The sequence below is a fragment of the Narcine bancroftii genome, chromosome 11, assembly GCF_036971445.1.
Source record: "Narcine bancroftii isolate sNarBan1 chromosome 11, sNarBan1.hap1, whole genome shotgun sequence".
Classification (NCBI taxonomy): Eukaryota; Metazoa; Chordata; class Chondrichthyes; order Torpediniformes; family Narcinidae; genus Narcine; species Narcine bancroftii.
The window spans coordinates 95,275,690-95,290,276 of record NC_091479.1 but is presented as its reverse complement, the minus strand read 5'-3'; the positions used below and the strand labels follow the sequence as shown (position 1 = coordinate 95,290,276).

Sequence of the window (14,587 nt, the reverse complement as noted above, 5' to 3'; positions counted from 1 at the left end):
TAGGAAATGTTTTCAGAAGAATATTGGCTAAATTCAGGAAAATCTCAACGGATGAAGTAACTTTGTGACAGTGAGTCAAGTAAGTCACCAGTGGAGAGAAAAGTTGGCCACGCAGAGTCTCTTTTTCCAAAAATGCCGGCTGTAGAATTCAGTCATACCAATGTCCAATTTATCCATGCGAACTGAATTGGCATTCTGGCCTGCATTTGGTCCATGTTCTTCTCAACCCTTCGAGCCATTTATTTGTCCAAGTGTATTTTGAATGTTATAATTCCAATACTGATTACAAGCTGCTTCTTATTAACCACTTCTGGCATCTAAAATTTAAGTGTGAATACCTTGCCAGACAGAGCATTCTATTACAAAAAAAAAGCTGAATGTTCTATTCAAATGTTACTTCCTGATCTTTAAATAATTTAAAAATTTTAGTGATTTGTAAATCTGAGCTCTAGGGATCTGCATTTTTTTTAAATCAAACTTGAAGTTGCATTTGATTTTGTACATTTTTTCAGTTATTATTACAGCCATTTTGGAAAAAATCTTGGAAATTGGAGCAACATGATAATTGACGAGATTATTTTTGGCATTGCTCTTTGGAATGTAGTTTGCAATGTTGTATTTAATTAGAAAATAAAAATTGTCATCAACAAAATTGTTCCTTCAACAGTAGCAGTATAAAGCTAATGTCTGATACTTGCTTTTAGATACTGAATTTTCATCTGATGAGCAGTTTTACAGTGGACGACGAAAACGACACCGATCAGATAGCATTTCCCTCCATGGGGACGATTTATCTTTATATCTGATAAACAAGCTGCGTCGTGAACGTGGGAATAGTGAATCTTCAGATTCTCCCAGTCACCTGGTTTGTAAAACTTAAAATGTTTGGACTATAGTTTTAGAGTGAACTTTTTTTTCTCTCAAAAATTTGCAGCGTGTATCTGATTCTCCACCTAAATGGTATAGTTAATACTGTTCCATCTTTGGTAGAATACAGGGGGGGAAAAATGGGTGGACAAAACAAAATGTTTCCAATGTTTGAAATCAGAATCATTTAGTGAACATTAAGAAAACATGCAGCATCTATCAAGAGAATGGATGTCAAATTCTCTCCCAAACAAAAATTTGGAAAAGGGATTGCATTCAAAGGATTCATTTCCACAAATACTGATAACCATGTCATGCATATCTTTTAAACCCATGAAGTACTGTATAAAAAATGTTCTTTTTTAATTTTGGTTATAGAGCAGTATATATTTGGCCTGGTTATATATTAGCTAGGAATGCTTTTCCTCAGAATTCATAGATGCCTTTTAGAATAAGATGCTTGATTTACTATTTTAGATTCTTTCAAAACCTATTTGGTGCCAGTTGGATACAGAAAATGTCAAGGTGTAATCTACCAAAACCTGTGAATGCTTGAAATGGTTCAGAGTTCATCCATTAGTAACATTATTGTTTATAACATTTGCTCTTGGATTACAAGAATCCTTAGGCTGTGTTTATAATACAGTGTCAGCGTGTACTGTATAATGCAGATATGCCTCATGGGGATTTTTAAAAATTTCATCAACATTATGTGGAACAACATTATTGTTCATTTTTTTTTTAAATACTGGAAAACAAACTATTCATAAGTACTATCATTGCTGCGCGTGTGAATAATCTTGAGGCATTTGGCTATATTGAAGGTGCTGTGGAAATGGTTTGAATCATTAAGCAAATGCTACACTGGAACTATGCTTTAAATGTATTTGATTGTTTGAAAATGTGCCCCAATGTTAGGAAAAGTAATGTAACAGCAAGCCTTATGACCTGCTGACTTTCTCAGGCAGATTTGTGCATTAAGTCTTGTTATTTGCCTACTGTTATCATCAGTGTTCCTGATTTGAAGCAGTGTTAAATAAAGAACAGAAAACTGCATAAGGCACAAGATTCTCTGTCTCCTAAAACAAGAATTACAATGATTGAGAATGATCAAAGTGAATTATTTTTAAACAAATGTTCAAAAAAATAATGATTTAAATCTGGTTGTGAGCAGTGAGTTAGAATTGGAGCAGTAGCTGTATTTTAGGGGGTAATAGAAATTTTAATACATCAGGTTTTACTACAACATCAATTTGGAGGGATTTTTAAATGAAGCTTACATTTCAAAATGGAAGTCTTGTAAAATTTGTCAACGCAGTCAGAAAACTCAGGAATGACAGGTGAAAGAGAACAGGTGCAGATTAGGATAGATAGAACTGATAGAGAATATGGGAAGGGTTTGAGCAGCATGTGTGTTGAAGCAGGGCAGAATTGACTGATGTTACTGAGTGGAATTGGGAAGTCTTGGTGACAGCTTGGATCTAAAAATTTTGTTTTGGGTCAGGTGATTATGCTTGCAAATAGTCATCTGAAGCTTTGGCTGGATGCTTATGAGGATTGGAGTTTGTGGAGATGAATAAATATTGTGGATTCACTTCAAAATATTTGGAGGAAGATTCTCGATTTACTCTGACACAGTCTGACAACTTGGATACAGTAAAGGAATGAAGTGAAATAAGTGATGACAGAGCTCATTTGTATGAGTGCCATGTAGAAACTGTTTTAGGATGATTTTGGTGAAGGGCAGCATGTACGTGAGGAATGATTGAGAACTAAAGATAATTGTATAAAGTAGAATTGCGTCCTTTGGCCCACCACATCCATATCCTCTTTTTGTCCCATTCACATTAATTCAATTTGCCTGCTTTAGTACTGTATATTTCTAAACCTTTCCAATTTGCATGTTTGCCTAAATCCCTCTTAAATGTAATTACTGTATATGTTTCTACCACCTTCTTTGGACACGGTGGGGGGGATTAAAAAAATCTAACCCCTCAGATCCCCTTTAAAATTAATTCTCTCACCTTAATATGTGTACTTTTTGTTTTTGGAAGCCCAACTGTTAGGATTGTTTAAAATCTTTTTTACTCTTGTCTATCTATACCTCTCATAAGCATTTGCTTGACCTCTTTTAAAAAATGAGGGAATGGCCCATTGCAATTCTCTGGACAGCTGAGGATGAAATTAAGCCATTGTGGTTCCATTGCCTAGGTCTTTGCAATAGAGAAGTATTTAATCAGTTGAGATGAATGACAAGAGAATGGAATTTGTCATTAAACTGACCTGTAGTTCAGGAAATAAATAAGCAGGATTGCTCTCGGAGGGGACCTGTATTTGTTTTCTCTCCTTGCAATCATTTTTTTTCACACCATAAATCACAATAGCCATGATATACACTTTTTCTTTTTCACACATTTACAGTGACTTTTTCTCTTCCCCCCCCCCCCCCCTCCTCCCAAGCCACCCCCCCCCCTCCTTGCAATCATTGAAGCTTCCCAGTTTTGAAGGCTTACTGGTCCTACGACAAAAACATTTGTGTGTTTGGATGTTAAAATTGAAATAGAATTAATTTCCAATGCCCTCATTTTAATTTCCTAGTACTGTTTTCAGATCTGTATGTGAACAATGGGCCTTTGTACAACACTTACACTTTAGCTGCACATTTTTTCATTTGAAAACACAAGTGAGAAAATGGAGCTGTACAATTCCATATGTCAGTAAGGAGAATTTTTTTTGCTCTCCCATTTTCACCCAGAAAGCCCAGACTTAAAGGTCATCAGAAATTGTAATGGTTTTTTTTATATTGGAGAATAACTTCACTGAAAATGAAACCTTGTTTAAATAGTAACGACTTCAGATTTCACTTGAATTAAAGCTAAAGCTCCATGTGTATGGGGGATTTTTATTCTTGATGTGAACACTCACTTGTTTACTTTTGCAGGATCTTAATTTTGTTACAGAAGGGGAAGACTCCAGTGATAAGTTCAGTGTTGAGTTTGAGGTTGAATCGATTCATTCTGAAGATTATAGCGACCTCAGTGAGGATTCACCAGATGCAAGTGACGAAGAGGCAAGCTTCAAACAATACTATTGTCAATCTTGAAGAGCACAGAAAATGAACGATACTCATGGTGGCTTTCTTGCAGGTTTATGAAGTTGCCATTTATGAAGCAGCTGACAGTGACGAAGACACTTTTATTGAAGAAATTGACCCGGAAATGTCTGTAGCTGTAAGTGTTAGTTTGACAAAAAATTGAGAATTCTGGTGTGAGTAACTAGCTACTTTCTATCATAGCTTTTTTTAAAAAAAACTTCAAATTGGCTGCAGTATGAATTGCCTCTTGTCCCACAACTACCTGTTCTTGTTGGATGTTTTTTAAATTTAAAACCCATGTAGCCTTTTTTAAATTGGGTTTCTGTACTGCTACCCATCTCGTAAGATTTGATTCCAGCTGTGTAATGAGTTATGGAATTCAAAGGTTAAATGTTTTCTCTCCAAATTAGTTTTTCTTTTTTGGAACTGAACAAGTGAGCAGCAGAGCGTCGGCATTTTGCATCATGTTAGTTATGCAGCAGTAGCCCAATGATTATCGTCGTTCTGTGAAATGGGGGATAGTAAAGAGCTGCTTGACTTTCCCAATGGAAGCATATTGGAGTAGCTTATGGATTATACATGCTAGTGTTTTGATTGAAGTCTTATTTCTGATGCTAGCCTTACAGCATAAAATTCAATTACAGGATTACTGGAAATGTACAAAATGTGATGAGCTGAATCCTCCACTTCCACGATTCTGTCATCGATGCTGGTCCCTTCGCCAAGATTGGCTTCCAAATAAGCCTAAACTTGAACGATGTGACACAGTGGAGAATGAAGGAGTTGATGTTCCTGATTGCAAGAAACCTTTGCTTGAGTCAAAGGAATCGAACTGTTCAGAATTGATCCGTGAAACATCTCACTGCTCAGAGTCACAAGAAACTGAAAGTTCACAACCATCGACGTCTGGAAGCTTCACTTGCTGCAGTCAGGAAACTGAACAAGAAAGTATTGACAAGGGAGAGAACATCAATTCAGGACCTCTGGAAGCTTGTGTAATATGTCAAACACGGCCAAAGAATGGTTGTATTGTTCATGGTCGGACTGGCCACCTTCTTGCATGCTATGCATGTGCAAAGAAACTGAAGAAGCGAAACAAACCTTGTCCATTGTGCAGAGAGCCGATTCAAATGGTTGTGTTGACCTATCTTAGTTAAATCTATTTATAATTGGTGTGAGTTTAACTTTGCATGAGGCATGATGCTTTAGAGGAAATTTGAGCTCAAGTTGAACATTATATTGTATTCTACATTTTAGTCATGACTTCCCATTATTACCATTGGTCTGGTTGTCCATTTCTTCTGTTAAATATAACCAAACCATGATAAAAGTCCATATAAATCTATTTAAGAATCCATTTGATTTTTAAAGTAAATGTAATAAATTGGTTGCAGTTATCATTTTCAACATCTTTTGTAGAAAGGGAATACAGTAGAACTCCAATTATCCGAAATGGTCAGGACCAGGTCTATGTCAGATAAACTTTTTTTTTCCCCTGGAGAACTAGTCATTTTATTTTAAAAACAGCCCAGTAGCAACAGCAAGTCACTTGTATCAATGTTTAAAAAACAAACAACTAGGGAAGGCTTCTTAAGCATTAAAATAATGTTTAATTCTCACCAAAGATATGCTGGCCAGTGCCGATCACCGAGGTGAACTCAACGTGGCTGCCGATCAGAGAACACCCAACCACCGCTGCCGCTAATCGCCGGGCCAGTGGAAGACTCACTGGCGAGTCGACGGGATCCTGTCTCCCGGGCCACTAGCCCCCCCTTGGACACGCACGCACGCGAGATTCAGAATGCGTGGGGCGAGGAGGGGAGGGAATGCTACTGAGCCTGAGGTACTGCTCCTGTCTGAGAGCCTGATGTCCCCGGTGCTGCCCAGGAAGCCACTCTCCTTGATGCCTGGGTGAGAGATTCTTCCATTCGCTCGCAGCTGGGAGACAGTGGCGGAGAGTTGGAGAGAAAAATCAATAGGGGAAGGGAAAGAGAGAGGGGAGAAGTTCCCAGAAACTAGGACAATCGTCATTCTAAATTAATGTCAGGTGAATTTTTTTTAAGGTCAGTTTGGCTCCAAAAATTTTAAAAATTGGATAAATGAGGATTTTAGAGAATCTGATTTTGGATAATCAGAGTCGTAATTAGAAAGCACATTTAATAGGACTAAACACTTTAAGATTTTCATTTTCTCATTTACAAATTAATCACATTTTACTTGGTTAAATTTAATCCTTTATAGAAATACTATAGGCATCACCTTTTTTGGTAACTAGTTCAATCCAAATAATAGCATGAGAGCACAATGCGGCTGAAAGAAACACGCTGAGTTGAGCATAATTTCAGTTCAACTGATTTACTAATTCAAAATTGCATTTAAGATTCCCACGCTTCCCAGAGACCCTAGCACCCTGCAAGCTGTAAGTGTCATCGACTTCCGGACCGAGGCTTTTCCCTGCACTGAGAGTCACTGTGGACCCGCCTGTAACCGCTGGAACCAGTTCACTTGCTGCATGGTGAGCCACCACAATATCAAACTACCTGGTAAAATGTTCAATTTAGTTTGTACAGAAAAAAAATGTAATTTATATAGCCTCTTTCTCATGTCACAACACTTCATTAACAAAGAAGGTATTTATTGAATTTTGATGTAGAAATTTGTGGCTTTAAAAAAATTTAGAATTTCTAACAATGTTTGGACTTTATAACCTGATGGAAAACATCCCTCTGGAAAGCTTCATTCCTTATTTTGGTTCCAGTGCAGGGCACTACAACTTGAGAATTGCTTCAAACTAATAATACCAAAAGTTGTTAGAATTAAATGTTAACAATGCAGTTAAGGGAAGACTAGAATTTAGATGACACTCATAATTTGTGGTAGATTACTAAATTATTTTGGGTCATTTTTTACTATGAATATGTTATTGTAGTGATATTTGCTAAATATGACATTACCACTGAAAATTGCTGTATAGAAAAGTAAGAGGAAATGTTGAAGCTTTATTAATAGAATATGGCATATAATTTGTTTAAAAACCTAGGAAATGTGCATGTAATATATTTCATAAATGGCTTTAACTTTCTCAAAATTGTAATTTCCAATGCCATTTTCATTGTCACTCAACTTTTCAACTGAGTTACTGTACAGTTAACAATTGAATAATACTGTTAATTTTTATTTTTGTGCCTAGTTTCCCAGACATTCAGTCCATTGATGGCTAGTCATTCCTAAGATCTATTTAAAAATGAAATATTTATTAATGTCTTCATAATCAGATAATTGCATTTAATTACTTTATTTCTAATGCTGGCCTGTAATTAAAGGGAACAGAAAAATCCTGTTTTTTTTTTTAAGTGGAGCCTAGTTGGTTGCTAAAATTGGCCCATGTGGAAAATTACCTGCTCTTACTGGTGCAAATCCTTGTATATGGATGTTGGATGATAGAGTTTGATGACTGACTCACAATTATTGCCTCTCACTCGAGGTAAAATAAACTATAGATAGTGGAAACCTGATTTTTTTTTAAAAAAGACTAAATGCAAGAAATATTCAGCAAGATGGACAGAATCTCTGAATGGAGGAGTAGTTAATATTTTGGTTTGACAATCTTTCATAAGTGAATGCACTCTTTTACATGGCCTAATGTGTTGTTGTGTTTGGACTCCTGTCCTTGTAGATGCATTTCATGTTTGAAGCAAATGGCTGCCCTAATTGCAGCAACCTTTGCAAGATCATCACCTTGAGACATGAACATTGAAAGTGTTTTCCAAAGGTGAGCTCATGGTTGCAGACATTTATTTTGCCATTCACAATTAACATTACAGGATTTGTGAGAAGCCCATAATGAATTTCAAAGTATGGAAAGGAAGGAGTTGAGTTTTTAAATTTTATGTAAAGATATATTAGAATCATTCTTTATATTGTCTCTCTGCTAAACTACAAATTTTACAATCTAAATAGTAAAGCAACATGGCTTATGAGCTTGGATTCCACTTCCTTATTTAAAAGGCTGAAGTTGTGATCCTTGTAAAAAGCTGAGTGCTGGCTGGAAGAATAATTTGGAGACTCCTCTCTGATCGACTTAGTGAACAAATTATTCAAGAGAACCACTGCCTTTGCCGGAAAATGAAGTTATGAGTATCTTGGTTGTTCCACTCTTGTCTGTGAATAAAGATGGAGCAACTGCTGCCCAATATAATGCAAGGTAGACTTGTATTTCAAGAAATGTAGAATGTACCACAAATCCTAATTGGCGTATCACAAAGAGAAAAGTCAAAAAAGTGTGCACCCTTATAAATTAGGGCCACATTTTAATGATCAGATATTTGAATTGTGGAGGCCAGTAAACAAAACAATACTAATGCTGTAAGTGCACACTGTTTACTGTTGCAGGTGTAGAAAAGGTATGCCAACTAATTTACTTCCTGTTTATAGTTCTTAAATTGGAGATTTCTGTGGACAGTTGCTTATCCTAAGTAGAATTAAATCAGAATATTTAATATGCTTGCATTTTGGACTTAAGTGGAAGACAATTCCAATATGGAGTGTTCATTTGCCACTTTCTGCTATTCTTGGCTGAAGACACTTAACAGAGTAATTAATTTCAAATTTGAAAATGTTACCAGTTTTCATTTAGAAGGTTCTGTATTGTTCATGGCTAATCTGCTTACAATATAGCCAACTTGAATTATTTCTTTGGCATAAGAAATGTTTAGATTCATGCTTAATTGTTTTTAAAAACTCAACCAATTTTACTTGCAATGGTTTAAAAAAAAGATAATGATGAATTACTACAATTGAAAACAACCTGATAAAAGTAACGTTTTAATATATTTCTAAAACTGCTTTGGCAAAAAGTTCCATGATTTTCTTTTAGATAATTTACCAGGAATTCTGTGACCTCTAATATTATTCACCCAATGAACTGCTTTGCAAACTTGGTCAATGTGAAACTTTCACAAGTGAGTGATCTTGTCTTGGAAATAAGTGATCATTATTTGATCATCTAGAATACATTTAAGATTTACTATCACAATGTTTAGTTTGTGGGAGCGGTAAAAATTATCACATGATTTGTATTCGAGAAAAGTGCTCAATTTTTTATCATTTGCTTTGATAATTAGAAAATATAAAGTTTCTACACTGTTTAAAATATTAATATAAAACTTATCAATTGAAAACATGGCTAGGTTGTCTTGCCTTTGTAAAAGTAAAAGGTTCTATTTAATTTAAGCAAAGTTTATTTTCTTTGTAGTTGATTGAATAAATTGATTAAGAAAAGAACTGTCTGTTCCATTTGTCCCTAAACTGGCTTTGGACCATTCCACTCTCATGTCAATGTAGTGTTAAGTAGAAATACTTCAAATGCTCCACTTAACCCTATTTTTAAAATTCAACGAAATAGCATAACTGCAACAGAATTATTAGCCTCCATGGGTTGCCCTTTTCTCATTCACTAAAGAACGTGGTTCCAGCTTTTGATTCATGCTTACCATTTTCTTCACATAAATAAATACACTGAACCTCCATGAGATGACAGAGGTCGCACATCAGATTTCTTACAATGCTATTAGGAATTTTGTAAGGACAAAAAGTTAAATGGACCTTTCCTTGCAATGAATGACATCATATGAGCATTGTACTTCAGCTAACTTGAAAATTTTGTGTCTCTTGGTTCAATGTGTTGCAAGTATTTTTTTTTTGCTTGTTGCTCATTGCATTTGTGGATGTGAAACCAGTTTGTTGGCCCAGTGCAGCCAATTGTGAAGGAATTCCCCGCATTCCCTCTGGAAATTTCCAGCATTTTAATCCAGAGGCAAATCAACAACTATGCCTATTTAGATTAGAGCAGTATTTGACTAAAAAGATAAAAAATGTTTAAAATTTAAACTTGGACATACAGCACGGTAACAGGCCGTTTTGGTCCATGAGCCCGTGGCACTCAATTTCACCCAATTGCCCTACAACCCTCAGTACATTTTGAAGGGTGGGAGGAAACCCACGCAGACATGGGGACACTGATGAAACTCCACAGACGGCTTGTGATTGGAACCCAGCTCCCACTCGCTAGCACTCCATGCCTCCCTAATCTGAGAGATCCTGGAAGTTGTCCTGAGTTTGAAGAAGGCTTGGTGAGGTGCAAATACTGCATTTACAAAATGTTTCAGGAGCAGGATTCACTGAATGAACGAACATTTGTCAATTAAAAAGACGTCTTTCCATTAATTCCAGAGCTGAAGATTCAACACAAAAATATATTGGGCATCTTTCCATAAATTCCAGAGCTGAAGATTCAACACAAAAATATATTGGGCGTCTTTCCATTAGTTCCAGAGCTGAAGATTCAACACAAAAATATATTGAGCACTGAAATAGCAAACTATCATTTTATTTAAAAATAAGATTTCAACTTAAGATAACACAAATGTACATAGAGTAGCTTTCAGGGTATAGTAAAATTCCCGGAATCCGGCACCTTTGGAGATTGGTCGAGGCTGAGATTGCATGTTGAGTGATGGGTGAACTAATAACCACTAGAGGTTGCCGACTTTAAACTTATGCATTTTTTACCTATTTCTCCTAATTTGTTTTGTCGGCTGATTAAGGCTGTCGGTTGCTTGAATTCTGGATAACAGATTTTATTGTACTTTCTACATGGAATGTACAAGGAACAAAAGACAGAACTCTGGAAAATTTCAACAGGTTACACAGCATTGACAGAGGCACAAATGTTAAGTCATTGATTTGGGGGAGTCTCTGCCTCAAGACCATCAGCGTGTAGCAGCTCACAGATGGGTTGAGACAGAGGCTGGTAAATGGAACAAAATGGGGAAGGTTGATGGGCAGATGAAACAAGGTGGGGTGGGGGGAAAACAGTAAGGACATCGGAAAGGTGAACAAAGGGAGAAGAAAACTGGGTGAATGGGTGAATATATACATTTCCAGTTACTCAATTAGAGGTTTGTTTTGATTTCCACAGATGCTGCCTGACCCACTGACAGTTTCCACTACTTCCTGTTTTTATTTCTGATTTCCAGTATCTGCTGTTATTTTATTTTCAAGGTCTGAATGGTGTTTTACTTCAAGTTCTTTGGAAAATCTAGTTGCTTCCAATAAAACAAACATCATGGAGTTTGTACATTTCTTGAAATCCTTGTTCTTTTCCATGGTTCTATTTGAACCTACTGGCAAATCGAACATCTTGTATATATGTCCTTTTAAGTCTTGCTATAACAATTTTAATTTTTTTTAAATTTAGACATACAGCAAGGTTACAGGTCCATGCAGCCAAATTACAACCAATTGATCTACATCCCTGGTACATTTTTGAACAGTAGGAGTAAACTGGAGCACCTGGAGGAAACCCATGCAGACATGGGGAAAACATACAAATGCCTTACAGGCAGTGCAAGATTTGAATCCCAGTGGCTGGCGCTGTAGCAGTGTGGCGCTAACTGCCACACTTAATCTGGATCATCATCAAACTCGGACCCACCATGCTATTGATTAGTATTTGCACTTACCATACGACCTTTTGTAATACACAATGAACTCCGATGGATAAAACATTTGGCACTAACTTTTACTCTGGGGTGGAGAATTGTTTGCTCCAGGATTTAATGAGCAGCTGATTATCACCACCTTCACTTCAATTAATACTTGTATTTCCTTGTGCTTTTAGATTCCTTGCAGTTTGTAAAGTTCTGCAACATTGATGAAACAAAAATGGAGCAAAGTGCTTTACAAAATGCATCATGAACAGAAATTGCCACATTCTTTCTATAATGAATAAATCCTCAAGTCAAGGATGTCAATTCACAGGAATCGGCAGCATTATTGAAAATGTAAATCTGATGGTCATAAACTGAGGAATGCCAATCACAAAAACGACACTGGAAGAACTCAGCAGGCCAAGCAGAGAATGTTTCGGGTTGAGACACTACATCTGATCCTGATGCAGAGCCTCAACCCAAAATGTCAATTTACATACATATCACTTGCATGGACTTTTTTTAATTGTGACAACACAAAGATAGGTAGATAAGCAATAAAAATCTACTGATGCTGTGGTCGAGTGCAATGCACAAATGTGTTGAAATAGCTCAGTAGGTCACGCAGCATCCATAGAAAATAAAAGGCAATCGAGGTTTCAGGCCTTCACCAGGAATTTAGAACAGCAGGTGGATGCCCAAGTTTAAAGGTGGGGGCAAGAGGAGAGGAAGAGGGGTAACAATTAAGAGTAGTAGGTGGGAGGGTGGACGAAGCTGAGAAGTGATTGGGTGAGAGGGCTAAGAAGGATAGCTCACATAGGAGAAGGACAGGTGTGGAGCGGGAGGAAAGGAGACAGAGGATTAGGGAAAGAGCAAGGAGGAGAGAGGTTTATGGAAATTGGAGGTTGATAACTTTTAAACCGGCATCTACTCATTTTTCCTGATGAAGGGGCTCAGGCCCGAAAGGTTGGTTGCCATTTACTTCCTATCGATGCTGTGGGGCATAGAACATTCATACCTCCTCTATAAATATGCAGTAATATTGTAAAATGCATTCATCTCATCCTTCAGGTTAGTTGAAGTTTGATTAAAATTAAAACATTCATTTTTTGGCTGCCTTGTTTGTCATGTTAGCAAGTTGCGAGATTGAGATTGCATTACATGTGAACAAATTTGGTTGTTGATTATGCTTATAGCATTAAAACATTCCAAACTGATAAATTAAAACTGAAAACCACAGAAGTGATGAACAGAATGAAGTTTTGTTGCATTATGTTGGCTATCCCAAAAAGATCAGTGTTGGAGAACCTAAAGTTATAGACCAAAGCAGAGAAATTTGACACATTATCAAAAACTTCCAGCTCTACTGTTTTAGATCCAATTCCCAGTGCAGTGACCTAGAAGAAAAAAGGACAAGAATTGGTTTCTTAATTTGTTTATTCATTGAAAACTACCAAAAAGCTACTTCCATTGGAAATCGAGTATTTCTGCACATGGCTTAATAGAGAAAATGACCTTTCAGAACAAAATAAATATGGAATTATTTTTGATGCTCAGATTGTATTTCCTTTCATGAATTCTGTAATCATGGATCCCCAGAATAAACTAGGCTCTTCCAGGTGGCCAGAATACCCTGATGTAAAGCCGCATATTCTACCCCTACACGGCTGTTGGGACGCCACCTAAAAGAGCAAGGAGACACCTCCAAGGCACACTTTCTAACCTTCCTCTGAGAGGGGTCATTGCCGGAGCACTGAGGTCCCTCTAGGCACCTGAAAGCAGCTGCTAAGGGGTGGGCTGATGATCAGTTGGTGATCCAACTCCCTGCTGCCCCTGCCCCCAGCACAGGATGTTGGGGCAGGGGCTGCCGATGCAGGACATCAGGGCTGGGGAGGCCAGCGCGGAACTTCAGGGTAGGGAAGTTCCCCCGCCAGCCGCCCCGACGTCCTGAAGGGACAGGAGCCAGAGTGCGCTCCGAGGCACTATCCTCCGTTGGTTGCTCGCTTTATTGCTTGTTTTTTTGATTATTGTAGTTTTAATTTCTCTTTTACGCTCTTTTTGTACTCTTATGCTTGTCAAGTCTCGTGTCTGATAGCCAGTGACCAAGGGGTGGAATGTAATGGAAGATCCTAACCTGTTTTTTTAAACTTGCAGCTCTGGGTTCTGCAGGGCTGAGAACCTGCTTATGTTTTAGAATCAGCAGACATAAGCTAAATTCCACCGAGGGGCCAGAGATGCTGTTATCTGAAGAAAGGACATCTGTGTATTGAGAACTTTTAATCTTCCTGCTTGTTTTGGTCACAGACTGTCAGAGGCCTAGCCTTGATGCAAAATAAACCATTGTATTCAAAGTGATAAGCTGAAAATTATATTATTCGTTAATAGCCTAGCATGCTAGCTTGCTTGCTTATCTTTCTTGCTGTGCTGGGAATAGGTGCTTGGGTAAGCAGTTTTTGGGTAATATAAGTCATGGTCCCGCTGCTGAAGTTTGAGACTCTCCGAGAGGTGGAAACATCTCTCAGCAAGAAGAACTTCTGGAGTCCAGCCAACGTCCCGGTCAGGGGAGGTGGAGAAGCTGCTACCGGCGCCCTGACAACCTACTACAAGTGTGCAGTCATTGCCTCGCTTCGGCAGTTGGGACCAGTCCAAGCATTGATAAGTATAGTTGGGAAGGGCTTGCATATTGTAGTGTGAAATCAGCTTTTGAATTTGTAATAAACATTTGTATAATCTGAACTGCTCTCGGTGTGTGTGTCTATTTTCTTTCGGTAGCTCAAACACTGTGACCAATCTAAAACGAACAAAATGAGAGGTATAAGTTTACCCAAGACAGGTGGACAGCGCAGCGCTTTCAGGGCTGCCACCTGAACGATCATTCCACAGGTCTGCATCCGCTTCTGCAGGCGCATTCTTGGCAGAGAATGCACCTGAAAGCGGCTTGTGAGAGCACAGTGAATTCTGGAACTCTTGCAAGCCCTGAAAATGGTGCTGAATGAGTTGCAGTGTGAGAAGTAAACTGAATTATAATATGTAGGCATTACACAAAGCCCTCGGGCTACGTTAGTGTAAAATTATCACCCTTGCTTCAGTTCCTTCCTCTGTAATACCTGAGGAATCATTTGCCAGCAGGATATGC

General features: G+C 37.8%; 2 protein-coding genes across 11 annotated transcripts in view; one reads left to right on the top strand and one right to left on the bottom strand.

Annotated features, from left to right (window-relative positions):
- Positions 1 to 14,187, top strand: part of mdm2 (MDM2 proto-oncogene) — a 40,807-nt gene extending 26,620 nt beyond the window's left edge. For 5 of the 10 annotated variants that reach the window (XM_069904111.1, XM_069904110.1, XM_069904112.1 and 2 more), the window contains 5 exons: positions 705 to 865; positions 3,809 to 3,937; positions 4,014 to 4,097; positions 4,606 to 4,956; positions 6,342 to 14,187. In XM_069904111.1, the coding sequence (XP_069760212.1) occupies positions 705 to 865; positions 3,809 to 3,937; positions 4,014 to 4,097; positions 4,606 to 4,956; positions 6,342 to 6,602 (986 nt within the window). In that variant the 3' untranslated portion in view covers positions 6,603 to 14,187. Of the gene's footprint in view, positions 1 to 704; positions 866 to 3,808; positions 3,938 to 4,013; positions 4,098 to 4,605 lie in introns of all 10 variants that reach the window. The other 5 variants (XM_069904114.1, XM_069904113.1, XR_011346738.1 and 2 more) reach the window with 5 other exon arrangements.
- cpm (carboxypeptidase M) overlaps positions 10,334 to 14,587 on the bottom strand; it is a 40,778-nt gene continuing 36,524 nt past the window's right edge. The window contains exon 8 of the mRNA XM_069904119.1: positions 10,334 to 12,848. Within this exon, the coding sequence (XP_069760220.1) occupies positions 12,642 to 12,848 (207 nt within the window). The 3' untranslated portion in view covers positions 10,334 to 12,641. The remainder of the gene's footprint in view (positions 12,849 to 14,587) is intronic.